We start from the raw sequence: 14,223 nt of genomic DNA on the forward strand, positions 1-14,223 counted from the left end.
ACCGGAGTAAACCTTAGGAAAAGGAAGATCCTAAGCGAGAATCCTTGCCCACTTTGTGGACATAAAGAGGAATCGGATACTCATCTGTTTAAGGATTGTGAGATAACAAAGAGAATTTGGAGCTGCTCTAAACTAGGAATCAACTCACACCAACCTCATAACCTGTCGATAACTTCTTGGACTAGGAATTGGCTGTGGTTTTTTATGCAGGAGGATGCAAAAAATGATGGAAGAACGTTCGACTTCTTAAATATCCTTTGGTGCATTTGGCTACTGAGAAATAAAAAAGTTTTCAACCCAAACAATAACATATCTCCCAAAGATGTATTTGAAACCATTAGAATCTGGGAGAAAAGAGGGAAGAAAAATTGGGGGGAAAGAGGAAATGCCATAAATGAGAATAAAGGAGACCATACTACAAAGGAGAAAGATTCCCCCAGGTGGGAATACAGGTGGTGCAACCAAATAGAACACTCTACTCTCATAGTGGATGGGGCTTGGAAGGTTAATAACCAGGCTCCAGATGATCCAGGCACAGCAGCTGTTGGATGGGTTCTGCAGGATAAGAATGGAGAAGTAGCAAGAGGAGGCCATACTATAAGCGCTAGCTCAGCTCCCCAAACGGAAGCCCTTGCAGCTCTGCTTGGCATGAAGGAAAGCCTTAACCTGGGGAAAGTAAATCTTGAAGTGTGGACAGATTCAAAAAATTTGGTGGAAGGTTTATAGGAAAACAAAAGGGCTACTTCAACTATAAAAACTATCATCCTTGACATCCGCGAGTTAGTTAAAAGTTTTAAGTCTATTAAATTTATAAATGTTAGTAGGGAGAAAGTAAACAAAGCCCACCTTATTGCTGTAAGAGCACGAAAGGAGGGTAGTAGGATGTAATTTTTCTCTTGTTTTATCTATCTTGTTGTAAAAAAAAAAAAAAAAAAAAAGAAAATGAACTTTTAAGAAGACCACATGGTTAGCGAGGGGTAGCCTTTTCATCGCTCAAAAGCCCAAAAACATTAAATAAAAGTTCAACCCAATTTCCAAGACCATACTACATGTCTACATCTCTTAAAAATTAATCCTATCTAATGAAATGATAATAATAATAATTTTTAGTTCTCGAGGTAATAAATCATTTTCTTGAAAGAAAAAAAAGAAAGATAAAAACATCATAGTTCAAAGTTTGAACAACCTTTGACCCTCTCTTTCAATCATTAGACCCAAAAAAACCAGTCCACCCAACTCATCAATTTTCCAATCTTCCCTTAAACGACATCGCTTAAACCCATCTCTCACTTCTAGTCCACCCTCTTCTTCACTCCCTCAAAAAAAGCTGTTCTTTCTCGCTCTTAGCCTCTCTACTCTGCAACTTCAATGGCTTCCAAAAAATCTTAACTTCCATTTTTTTACCCTCAAAATCGCAAAAAAATGTTTCCCCATTTCTTTCTAACTTTCTCTCTCCTACTGACACTTTCTCTCTCCTTTGACGACGACGTAAAATGCCTACAAGGGGTAAAATCGTCAATTTCCGACCCACAAAACCGCCTCTCAAACTGGCACTTCGACAACACTTCGGTCGATTCAATCTGCAAATTTACCGGCGTTTCTTGCTGGAATGAGAAAGAAGACCGTCTTCTCTCCCTACAACTGCCGGCGATGTTTCTCGCCGGAAAATTGCCGTCTTCGCTTCAATTCTGCCGGAGTTTACAAACCCTAGATTTTTCAGGCAATCAAATCTCCGGCGAAATCCCACCTCAAATCTGTGATTGGTTGCCTTATTTAGTAACCCTAGATCTTTCCGGAAATGAGCTATCGGGTTCGATTCCTACCCAGATCGAAAATTGTAAGTTTTTAAACAGTTTGATTCTTAGTAATAACAAGCTTTCTGGGTCTGTTCCTTTTGAGTTGGGTAGGTTAGATAGGCTTAAGAAACTTTCCCTTGATGGGAATCAGTTATCAGGTACTATCCCAGATGAGTTGGGTAAGTTTGGAAGAGATGGGTTTAGTGGGAATGATGGGCTTTGTGGTAATTTTGTTGGGTTGAAATGTGGGAGGAGTAATTTGAAGGTGGTTGTGATTGGCGGAGTGATTGGTGGTGGAGCCACATTTATGTTAGGGTTGATGATTTGGTGGTGGTGGTGTTGGGATCATAAGAAGAAGGATGTTGTGGTGATTGATGATGGGGAGAAAGGTGGGAATTTTGTGGGTTGGGTTGGGAAATTGGCTATGAATAAGGGTGTTCAGGTAGTCCTGTTTCAGAAGCCGATTGTGAAGATTCGGGTGGCGGAGCTGTTAGTGGCTACGAATAGTTTTAGTGATGAGCAGATTGTTAATTCAACGAAGACGGGTGTTTCGTACCAGGCGGTTCTGAGTGATGGATCGGCATTGTTGATTAAGAGGTTGAGAGGGTCTAGTAAGTTGAGTGATAAGCAGTTTAGGTCGGAGGTTAATCGGTTAGGGCAGCTGAGGCACCCAAATTTGGTGCCTTTGTTGGGGTTTTGTTTGGTGGAGGATGAGAAGTTGGTGATATATAAGCATATGAGAAATGGTAGCCTCCACTCACGGTTGTATGGTGCGGGTGATCAGGATAGTGTGTTGGATTGGCGAATGAGGGTTAAGATCAGTGTAGGGGCAGCACGAGGGTTAGCTTGGCTCCATCATGGCTGCCAACCTGCGATCAAGCACCAAAATATATGCTCGAACGTGATTCTTCTTGATGATGATTTCGATGTTAGGATCACGGATGTTGGGTTAGTTAGGCTCATGGGTATGGGGAATTCAAATGGTAGTTCTGTTGCAAATGGAGACTTTGGGGAGTTTGGTTATGTACCACCTGAATATGCAAGCACATTGGTGGCATCGTTGAAGGGCGATGTTTACGGGTTTGGAGTCATCCTCTTGGAGCTGATAACGGGTCAGAAGCCTCTTGAAGTTACTAAAGCTCAGGAAGGTTTTAAAGGGAGCTTGGTTCATTGGGTGACTTATCTATCTAGCTCTGGTAGAATTAAGGATGCAATTGATAAGTTTTTGTGTGGAAAGGGTGATGAGGATGAAGTTATGCAGTTGCTTCGAGTTGCTTGTTCATGTGTTGCTTCGAGGCCTAAGGATAGGCCTTCGATGTTCCGGGTGTATGAATCCCTGAAGAACATGGCTGAGAATCATGGTTTCCTAGAGCATTATGATGAGTTTCCTTTGATCTTGACTGAACAAGATGTGGATTAAATTGGTGTATAACATGCTATTCTCATGGCTTGATCCCACATCAAGCAACTTCGTATTTTTTTGGATGTTATCTTTGAGCTTTCAGGCCAGGGGGGTTTCCAGTTCCCTTTATGTCTTCATTGTTGAAAAATTCCTGTAAATTAGAAATTTTTGTATGTTATTACCTTCTTTACTATCAGGTTATTATTGTTAACTAACCACTTGTGTCTTCCTTTTGTATTTATGTTTACTCCATATTCATCTGTGCCACATCCAGGACCTAAGCTTCCATTGTAATGTCACTAAATTTGCGGCATGAAAATGAGTTCGGTTGGACAATTTTTTTGTTAAGTATTTTTTTATAATTAGTTCGGTTGGACAATTGATACCTAAGAGTACACAATTTGCATGTACCAATTCGTCTTTCCGGATATTTGTGACGGTTTAGCAAATGAGCTAACAACTTCCATTCTCTAGGATAGTAAATCACCCACATGGCCACATTATACTTGAAATGTCCCTCATTCCTTCCTGGGTGCTAGAAATTAGAATACTCAAATTATGTGAATAACAACCAATTTTTTTTTCCTATCGTCCGATTTACTTAGAGCTTGTTTGGTTAACCTTCAAATATATGGGAAATTAGAATTTCTAGAAAGTAGACATATGTGTTGTTGTTTGGTTGACAAAAATATGGGAAGTAGAACTTCTTAAGAAGTTTTATTTCCTACAAAATGGAGGAAATAACTTACCTAGCCCCCTTAGGTAAGTGGAAATTTTCATGGGAAATTTTTCCCATATTCAACCAAACAAAAAAATGTGCTTCCTAGAAAATGAAATTTCATTGCAATGCAAATTCAAGGGAAGCTATACTTCCCAATTTCAACCAAACGACCCCTTAATTTTCAATGATTTACTGCTACTAAGTTCATGTTACTTGAACTCCTTTTATACAAGTGCTTGATACTCTCAAGTCCTAACTCCTCATACTAGGGCTGAAAGTTCGGTGTGCGATTTGAATTAGGGCTTAATCCCATCCGATCCGAATAAAATTTAGAATTCAACTTTTCAATTCGAATCCAAACCAATTAGGGTTTGAATCCTATCCAATCCAATCCGAATCATCATACTCTAGATTGGATCAGATCCAAAAATCCAATTTTTTAAAAATTCTAGTTTTTCGATGAAATAAATTAAGCCAACAGCAGCCTAGTAGATTTAGAAAATGAGGAATAAAGTGCAATTAGTGTTTTAGGGGAAGGGTTGAGGTGTTATGTGTATTCGGCTATGGAGTAGTTTTTTTTATAAAAATCAGTTAAGCACTTATGCCCAATCCAGATTCATAATACAAGGCATATTACTATTTAGTTATATTGGATTTTTGGATCCAACTGGCCTCAATCCAATCCGATCTGAAAATTCAATTTTTCAAAAAATTTCAATCCAGAATCCATTCCGAACACAGTTTGAATCCGATTCGAAATATTAATTCGGATTGGACTAGATTTTGAATTTTATCTGAATAACTTTCACTCATACCTCATACAGTGTTTTTTAAACCAGAACATTCAACTTTTTTTTAAAATAGCTAAGTTTAACACTTGAACATATACGTGTATATATATAAGTTTCCGATTCCGGGTAACATATTAGTTATGCCTGAGAGGAAAAAGCTTACAAAATACTTCAATTTATAAATACTTCACTTTGAATTTAACTTACAAAAGAAGGGACTACTTCTCCCTTGGTTTCTACGTATCGATTCACAAAAGAAGGGACACCTTTTCCCTTGATTTTTACATATTACTCCACAAAATAGGGGGCTGGTTTACAAAAACTTACATAATGTTCTTGAACTTTGATGTAATCTTGACAAAAAAAAGATTATCCACTCCATGTGCAACTACATTCTGCGTGGTTTCATCTTGCTTTACTCCATTGCTTGTGTTTCCTCAGTTGCTTCTTGTAACCATTGTCGTATCTCATCAATTAATTGTTGAGATACATGAACTTGTAGTGGAAGTTGACCCAAACTTTCAAGCCTCGCTTTGTTTACATGAGGCTGCACATAATTGTTGCTTCCTCTCACTTTTATTATCTCTATCATGTTGTATTGCAAACTGTGCCACACATTAGCTAGTGTTTTTGGATGAAACTCATCATAAGACTTATTAACTGCTTGTACAAGTTTGAGGACTGTGTTTGGTCTTTCTTTGTGCTGTAGAGTTTGCAGTGCTCTAAAATAACCAACATCTAATAGGTTTAACTCAGGGCTGTTTGGTGGTTGTTGAACTAAATGAAATTCAAACCCATTTTGTCTGCTTGCTACTATCCACTCCGGATCTCTTGAGTTGACATGTGGCTTTGCGTTATCCTGTTGAATATAGATAACTTTGCTTCTGTGAGCAGGCCACTTGGTCATGATTGTTGGCAATACATAGTTGATAAGTTTGTCCCTCATTCTCTCTCTTGTAATTGAAGTTACTGCTTTGGTTTCAAGAGTTCCTGCTGGCCTATTGTTGGATGATCTTTGAGCAGGAACTTCTTCCACAAAAGGGAAAATACCAACCTTCCCATCCCATGTATTCTGACCTAACATGTTAAATGAAGGCATGCCCACAACACCTACAAACATTATCTTAATAACATGTCTTGTAGATTGGCATGCTCTGTATGGATTTGCTTCATTTGGATGTAGATATAATTTTTGAGTTTTTTGATGCATGTAAAACCACTTTTCATCGATATGGATGAAATTGAACATGTCCTTAAACTTGGGCTGCCCTCCCGGTGTTGGTGGATGCTCAATGAAACAGAGTATCCAGATTAGCCTTGCAATTTGATTTTGTGGGGTTAAAAGTGGACGCATTGCATTGCTATGAGGCCTTATACTACCTTTTTTACTAGCCTACAAACAGTAGCTGCACATACTCCTAACTTGTCTGCCAAGTCCTTCAGATTTGTTCTATGTCTCAATGGAATTGATGTTAGCATATGCTCTGTTAACTGGAATTGCTTTCTTCCAACTTTACCTGCCATGTTCTTCTTTACATTTACTTGCTCCTGCTCAGCATTTTGCTTCTTGGCTATGTTCCAGATGACACTTGCAGTTTTCCGACATACATGGAAGTCAGCTGCAATTTTTGTTATTACCCCGTAAGGAAGTTCATTGTTCCTGGCTTGTGACAGCAGCAACTCAGCCATTTGTTGCCTTTGATCATCACTCAACCAAGGCCGAGGATGATGTTGAGGCAAGTCAATGATATCACTATCCATGATTTCTCCCATGATAGAACAACTGAGGCCTCCCCGGCCCAACACCCCCCCCCCACCCCAAAAAAAAAACAAAGGTTGAGTGAAAAAAAAGACCTTAAATGGCTGAAGTTGCTGCTGTTGACTTGATGGTGTTGATCTTGACTTGAGGGCGTTGTGGCTACAAGGAAGTCCTGGTGGAGTAAATGGTGGAGTAAATGTGTTGATGTTGAGTGGATGCTTGCTCTCTCTCTCTCTCTCCTAGTATTGGTGGAGTAAATGTCTTAACTCCCCTCTTACAGTCATTGTATTTATGTTTAGTTTGGCTGTTGAAATTTTGGAAGTGTAAATTTGCCTCCAAAATTTTGGTGTGAAATTATGTAAAGTCAACTTTGGAGGAAAACGAAAAATAAAAACTTAATGCTATTAGCAAACCTGGGCTGGTTAATGCTATTTGGTCCTCACTCCCCTTAATTTTTTTGTTAATAAAGTTGCCCACCTGGGCTGGTTATTTTTCTTTCTTACTTTTTGGTTTTCTCTTTCCTACTTTTTACACTTCTCTCTCCTCCTTTATTTTCCCCTTGCTGTTAGCAAACAGTGCCTTTATCTTGGTTCTTCCCCAAAGCACACTGTGTAGATTAAAACTAAACGGAGGGAGTATATATAAGTCGATTGAAGGGCGTGAACTATTGGATTTAAATGTGGTGATTTGTACTCAAACTCAATCATGCAATTCCTGAATAAGCTGCAGTAAAGGAGTGTAGCTAGCACCAAAAGCAGGATTCTCGTGATACTATTAAATGACTCTTTATTAGCAGCTTTGATGTTCCTCTCATTATGGTGCCCTTTTCCCCCTTATTTGCTCATCACGACCCTGTTTAGTATTAGTGTTTGAGATAGTGGTTAAAGATTTAACAAGATTAAAACGCTATTTAAGATAATTATGAGTGTTTGATAGGGTAGTGGTTGTAGTAGTCGGTAGCAGTTGGAGTAGATTATGAGTAGCGGTTGTGGAACGTTACTACAAGTAACGTTTGAAATTTAGATGTAGCGGTCTAGCAAATAAACATTATATAACATAAGGTAGAATTATTAACCAATGTTTTTTTTTATTTCTTTTTCCTTTTATTGTTTACTAATTGTTTTATTTTATGGCAATTCAATGTTTATTTTACAATTGCAGAGATATAATTTAAATATTTATTTAAAAGATAAGATATTATACAGATATTTTAGTAAAAATGGTAATATAAATTTTTCGAGGGTTGAATATTTTCTTAGACTCATACATTTCTTTGAGCAGCTAAAAAATCGTATACTCCTTTTTGTGTAACTTCTTTGAAAAAATAATCTTGAATTTAACTATTGAACGAACATATAAAATTGTTGTAGTTCATTTTATATTAGAATAAATGTCATTTATTGTCTTTCAATTTCAACAGCTACTTTTGCCAAACACTTCTAATTAAACAACTAATTTAATCGGTGATCGCTGACAGCTACTAGTAGACAACTAGCAATTACCCCCAATAGCAACAACTACTACAACCACTAATAGCTACTAAAATTGCTAGTTTTGCCAAACATGCACGATCCATCTGGGAGCTGAAAATGTTGGATTTCGGGGACCATACAAACTCTGCATGTGAGGGGGTTTTTGTAACACCCCGATAATTCTCTCTTTCTAGAAAATACTTTTATAACAAATCTAGAGAATTACCCAGGCATTATCGCCCGTATGAAAACGTTTCGGCTTACTCAGAATTTTGCAGCGGAAAACTTACTAAAACAAAATCAACTTTATTAAACTTAGAAATAAGAGTCAAACAATGTTTGAACTGAAACACACCAACTTAAAGCTAAAGTCTGAAAATATAAATTCCTAGAAACAACTTAAATACTATGTCACAAAAGCCTCTCCATTCCAGATTCCCCAATGGTATGCATCTTCGAACCTGTAATGTCAATGCTTTCTTGACTCTGCTCCCCGAAGGATCACCACAGGATCAATAGGCAAAGCCATGATCACAAACACAGACAAGCACGTAATCAGCAAAGCTGAGTACTACATATCAGACAACAATAATCCTAAACATGATACTACAATACAACTTGTAGAATAAAATAATAATAACATAACAACTGCATATGACTCTTACTGAACTAGACTCTAAACTTTTATTTCTTCTTTAAATGGAATAGTTATGGACGAGTTGTCTATACTGAAATAGGAAATACGGTCATGACTCCGTAAACCAAATGACCTGCGATATCGAGGAACCTTTGAATAAAGAGGAATGGTGATCAATCCAACCTCGAAGATACATATCACGGCGGACTATGTACCCAACCCTTAGTGTCCAACTCTAGACGTGCACCAGTCTAAAGTCTATAACCTATTCTCGTTTCACTTTACGTTAATATAATTATTACTTGTGTTGACACCACAACAACCAAATAACACATAATTCAATAATCACTAATCACAACAACATTCTTTTTATCTTTGAATTAACAAGTGTTCACAACTTATCAATCAAGACCCTTTTATTTTCTTTTATCCTTTGTTGAACCTAGCCAACATAAATCCGTACCTTTATATAGGTATAACCATACTTACCAAATAAGATCCAGGTTCTTATAAGATAAATAATAATCTCAAGAATCTATGTAACACATGATTCAACTTACTTAATTAATCCACTTACGAATTAATACCAAACTGAAATTATTGCTTGCATCAAACTTCCATACAAACAAGTCATACTAAACATATTCTCAGTTTACATGTAGCAACAAGCAAATAACATGTAAAGCATCTCAGTAAATCATATATATGAACAACAAGGTCCTATACATGATACTAAATTAAAAACATCCCTAGAGCATGTTTCTAACCATTTAGCACGTAGACTATGTACGTACCTTGTATAAACAACGGTAGGCCACTTTAGCTCTAAAAGTCCCCTACAGTGAATTCTCCGCCTAAACAACAAATAATCAAGTAAATACTTGAACTAAAAAAATACAGCAACTTTAAAACGTCCCAAACCCTTTTAAACTTCTTTAAAAATCGTTTTTATAATTAAACTCTCATTATTTTTAATCCCTAGTATAGATCAACTATTCTAGTGATTAAAAACATTAAAAACCTTAAAATATTAACTTTCTGAATTTCCAGCATCTATAAAATTTTCTAAACCTTCTGAAAATATTTTAAATGTATAAAAATCGTATTCCAATCAAAATTCATATTCATACTTTAAATATACGATTTCTAGTGATTTAAAACCCAAAAATCACATCTTTCATGATTAAAACTAAAAATAATAAATCTGAAAATTTTTCTTTATACATATGATCCGAAAATATATATTTCAATAAAAATAATAACTCAAATCTAAATCATGCAAATAATAATAAAATAATAATAAAAATTAGAACTTTAATGGAATCTTAAAGGAGAAGTAAAGAAAACAACCAAATAAGAGGAGGAAAGGGCGCCGGACTGAGGACAGCAGCAAGGACGGCGGCAGCAATTTCGGCTTCAAGAAAAGTTTGTGACGTTTCTTGTTCAACAAGAAACGTTACTTAGCGAAGAAGAAACGATTTTTGAGAGAAAATATGAACTCACGCTCAAGAGGAAGAGAGAGAGAAAATGTCGAGAGTGGGGAAGGAAATCGGAATCACGTGCAAGGGAGGAGAGAAAAATAAGTGTAGGGCAAAATATTTGGGTTTTAGGATATTTAAATAGGCTAATCCTATTGGGCTTAGGAAAAGGAATTCAATGATTAAAACTTTGATGACTAACAAGAGGACTTTAGTCATCAAATTATCCTTTCCCTTTTTATTTCTTTTGGGCTTTCGATTCCATTAAGTTTCTTTTCAAATATGCTTTTAATAATTAAATCTTATTTAAAACACGCTTAATTAAAATATTACAAACTTTATTAAGCTAGAAAAATATTTTTAGTTGACTTTTAAAATAGTCAACCCTTTTTAAAAGTCAAATCATTTTCCAAACTCATTTGGATTTAAATATAATTACATAAATAACTTAATATATTTATGAAAATCCTTTAAAAATGTGGGGGATTACAGTCTACCCCCCTTAAAAGAAGTTTCGTCCCGAAACTTAACACAAAACCCTCTGTTTTCGAAATTGAACTCATCATTTCGAAAATCTTTTGGAGAAAAGGTAGTGCCTCTCGTGCACTTTCCCATTTTTAAAACACTTGTGTACTTATGAACACTTTTCTTATGCGGAGACTCTACTTCTTTTGCACTAACATGTGCAAATTGCCCAACATAGGCATACATATACATGAAAATTCATAAAAATAGACAAAAAGCGCGAAATTTATCGCATTCTACCCCCTTAAAGAAAACGAGTTACGCCCTCGTAACTCACCTCAAGGAATAGGTCTGGATACTTTTCTTCATATCCTCTTCGGCTTCCCACGTTGCCTCTTCTGACTCGTGGTTAGACCAAAGAACTTTGACAATATGAACATCCTTGTTACGCGTACTACGCACTTTCTGTCGAGAATCTTGACAGGTCTTTCCTCATAAGTGAGGCTACTATCTATCTGACTCGTTCAGGCTCTAACACATGGCGCTCATCAGGGATATAGCGCTTCAATTGGGATATATGAAAACATCATGCATCTTTTCAAACTCCATTGGCAATGCCAATCTATAAGCTACTTTCCCAATGCGCTCCAAAATCTCATATGGGCCTACATATTTAGCACTCAGCTTGCCCTTTTTCCCAAATCTCATAACGCCTTTGGTGGGTGATACTTTCAGGAATACTTTATCACCTACAGCGAACTCATCTTCGCGCCGTTTTAAGTCTGCATAACTCTTCTGCCTATCTTGCGCAGCTTGAATTCTAGCCTGAATCAATCTAACGTTCTTGACGGTCTCCTCAATGAATTCTGTCCCCAAAACTACATTCTCACTATAGTCTTCCAGCAAATGGGACTTCTACACTTCCGTCCATATAACGCCTCAAAAGGTGCCATCTTTATACTCGCATGGTAACTATTATTGTAAGAGAACTCAATAAATCTAATTGGTCCTCCCAACTTCCTTGAAAATCTATAGCACAAGCTCGCAACATATCTTCCATAGTTTGGTTAGTCCTCTCAGTCTGACCATCGGTCGCAGGGTGAAAGGCGGTACTCATCTTTAATGTTGTCCCAAGGTTTGCTTGACCTTCTTCCAAAACTTGATAGAAATCTAGAGTCACGGTCTGAAATAATGTCCTTTGGACTCCGTGCAATCTCACTACATGCTTGATATAGGTTGTAGCGAGTTGCTTCTTCTTCCATGTCTCCTTAATAGGTATGAAAACAGCGGACTTGGTCAGTCTATCCATATAACCCAAATGGTATCATTTCCACTCCTCGACTTGGGTAAGGCAGTCACAAAGTCCATAGAAATCGAATCCCACTTCCATCCAGGAACCTCTAGTGGTTGGACTGTCCCCATGGGCCTCTTATGGTCTATCTTCACTTTCTGACAGGTTAGACACTTAGACACATACTCGGCTACCTCTCGTTTCATGTTCGGCCACCAATATATCACCTTAAGATCCTTATACAGCTTGTCACCCCCAGGGTGCACAGAATACGAGTGTTATGTCCCTCATCCATAAGACGTCTCTTTAGTCGTTACACTTCTGTGGTACACACCACCTCCCTTAAACCTTAGACTCCCATCTCATGAATCTTGAAGTCTACTCCTTACCTTGCTTCATTTTCTCTTTTATCTTATCTAGATGCTCATCCCCAACTTGACCCTCAATGATCTCATCGAAAATGACACTCCCAAAGAAAGATTACTGAGTCTAGCCTCACTTTCCCCAGGATTTAAAATTTCTAGGTTCAACCTTTGCATATCTCTACACAACTCCTCAGGGACTATCAAAGACTCAGCTATGACTCGATTTCCTACTCAAGGCGTCAGCCACCACATTGGCTTTCCCTTCATGATACTGGATGTCTAGATCGTAATCCTTAATCAACTCTAGCCATCTCCTTTGTCTCATATTCAAGTCTTTTTGGGTAAATATGTATTTCAAGCTCTTATGGTCTGTGAATATCTTGCAAGTTGCCCCATAAAGATAATGTCTCCAAATCTTCAATGCAAATACTATGGCAGCTAACTCTAGATCATGGGTAGGGTAATTAGCCTCATAAGGTTTCAGTTGACGCGATGCATAAGCTATTACCTTCCATTCTGTTGCAACACACAACCCAAACCATTCTTCGAAGCATCACTATAGACCTCAAATCCCTCATTACCATCAGGTAGGGTTAAGACAGGTGCAGTGGTTAAACGATCTTTCAAGATCTGGAAGCTTCCTCACACTTCTCATTCCACTCAAACTTGGACTCCTTTTTCATTAAATTCGTCATAGGTCTCGCTATCTTCGAGAAATCCTCACAAATCTCCTATAATAGCCAGCTAAACCCAAGAAACTTCTAATGTCAGTCACACTCTTTGGAGTTGGCCACTCACTCACAGCTTGAATCTTAGCAGGATCTACAGAACTCCTTCCTTAGACACAAAATGACCCAAGAATGCTACTTTCTCCAAACGAAACTCACACTTAGAGAACTTGGCATATAATTGGTTCTTCCTCAAGGTTTCTAAGATAATCCTCAAATGTTCATCGTGTTCGGTTTCATTCCTCGAATAAATCAAAATGTCATCGATGAAAACCACTACGAACTTATCTAAAAACTCATGAAAGATTCTATTCATCAAATCCATAAATATAGCAGGAGCATTGGTTAACCCAAATGGCATTACAGTGAACTCGTAGTGACCATAACGCGTTCTAAAGGCAGTCTTAGGTACATCCTTATCAGCTACCCTCAACTGGTGATATCCTGAACGTAAGTCAATCTTCGAGAACACACTAGCTCCGTTCAATTGATCGAATAGGTCATCTATTCTAGGCAAAGGGTACTTGTTCTTATGGTAACATTATTCAACTCCCTATAGTCATACATAACTCATACTCCCATCCTTTTTCTTCACGAACAAACAGGAGCTCCCCAAGGCGATGCACTAGGTCTGATATAACCCTTATCCAAAAGTTCTTGAATTGCGTCTTTAACTCACTCATCTCAGGAGGTGCCATTCTATAAGGTGCCTTAGATATAGGTGCAGTTCCAGGAACTAAGTCTATGGTAAACTCACAGCTCTTGCAGGCGGCATCCTGAAATTTCACTCGGAAATACGTCCATAAACTCATTCACTATTGGAACATCCTCAAGTTTTAACTCAGCTTCTTTACTCACATCTTGCAACTACAGAAAAACAGCTCACACCCCTTTCTCATCAACTTCTGCACTTGTAGAGCAGAGATCACTCCAAAGTTTTTAGGTTTCCCAAATCGTCTATATGAGGTAAATTTTCCCGAAGGGTTTCTCAACACTACTTTCTGGACTTCACAATCGATCCTGGCCTTGTAATGACTCAACCAGTTCATCCCAAGAATCACATCTAAATCTCCTAAGTTAAACTCGATCAAATCGGATGGAAAGACACTCCCTCCTATCTTCAAAGGTAAGTTCTTAAAAACTTAGTACACTTAACGACTTCCCCAGTAGGAATACTAACAGACAAGTCAATTGACTCATACTCCACCAATCCCAGACTCTTTAAAACAGAAGGCGAAATAAAAGAATAAGTAGCCCCCGAATCGAATAACGTTTTAACGAAAACTGAGTTGATAGAGAAATTACCAGTTACCACATC

At 37.6% G+C, this 14,223-nt stretch overlaps 1 protein-coding gene across 1 annotated transcript; it reads left to right on the plus strand.

The window, feature by feature from the left end:
- Nucleotides 1-1,094: 1,094 nt before the first annotated feature.
- LOC104898046 (probable inactive receptor kinase At1g27190) lies at nt 1,095-3,413 on the plus strand. The gene has a single exon (XM_010685052.4). The coding sequence runs from the start codon at nt 1,423-1,425 to the stop codon at nt 3,214-3,216; it is 1,794 nt and encodes a 597-aa protein (XP_010683354.1). The 5' UTR covers nt 1,095-1,422; the 3' UTR covers nt 3,217-3,413.
- The last annotated feature ends 10,810 nt before the right edge of the window (nt 3,414-14,223 follow it).

This window comes from Beta vulgaris, chromosome 6 (assembly GCF_026745355.1).
Source record: "Beta vulgaris subsp. vulgaris cultivar EL10 chromosome 6, EL10.2, whole genome shotgun sequence".
Classification (NCBI taxonomy): Eukaryota; Viridiplantae; Streptophyta; class Magnoliopsida; order Caryophyllales; family Amaranthaceae; genus Beta; species Beta vulgaris.

Excerpts from the sequence above, each read along its gene's own strand:
- LOC104898046 (XM_010685052.4), top strand. The coding sequence starts at position 1,423 with ATGTTTCCCCATTTCTTTCTAACTTTCTCTCTCCTACTGACACTTTCT.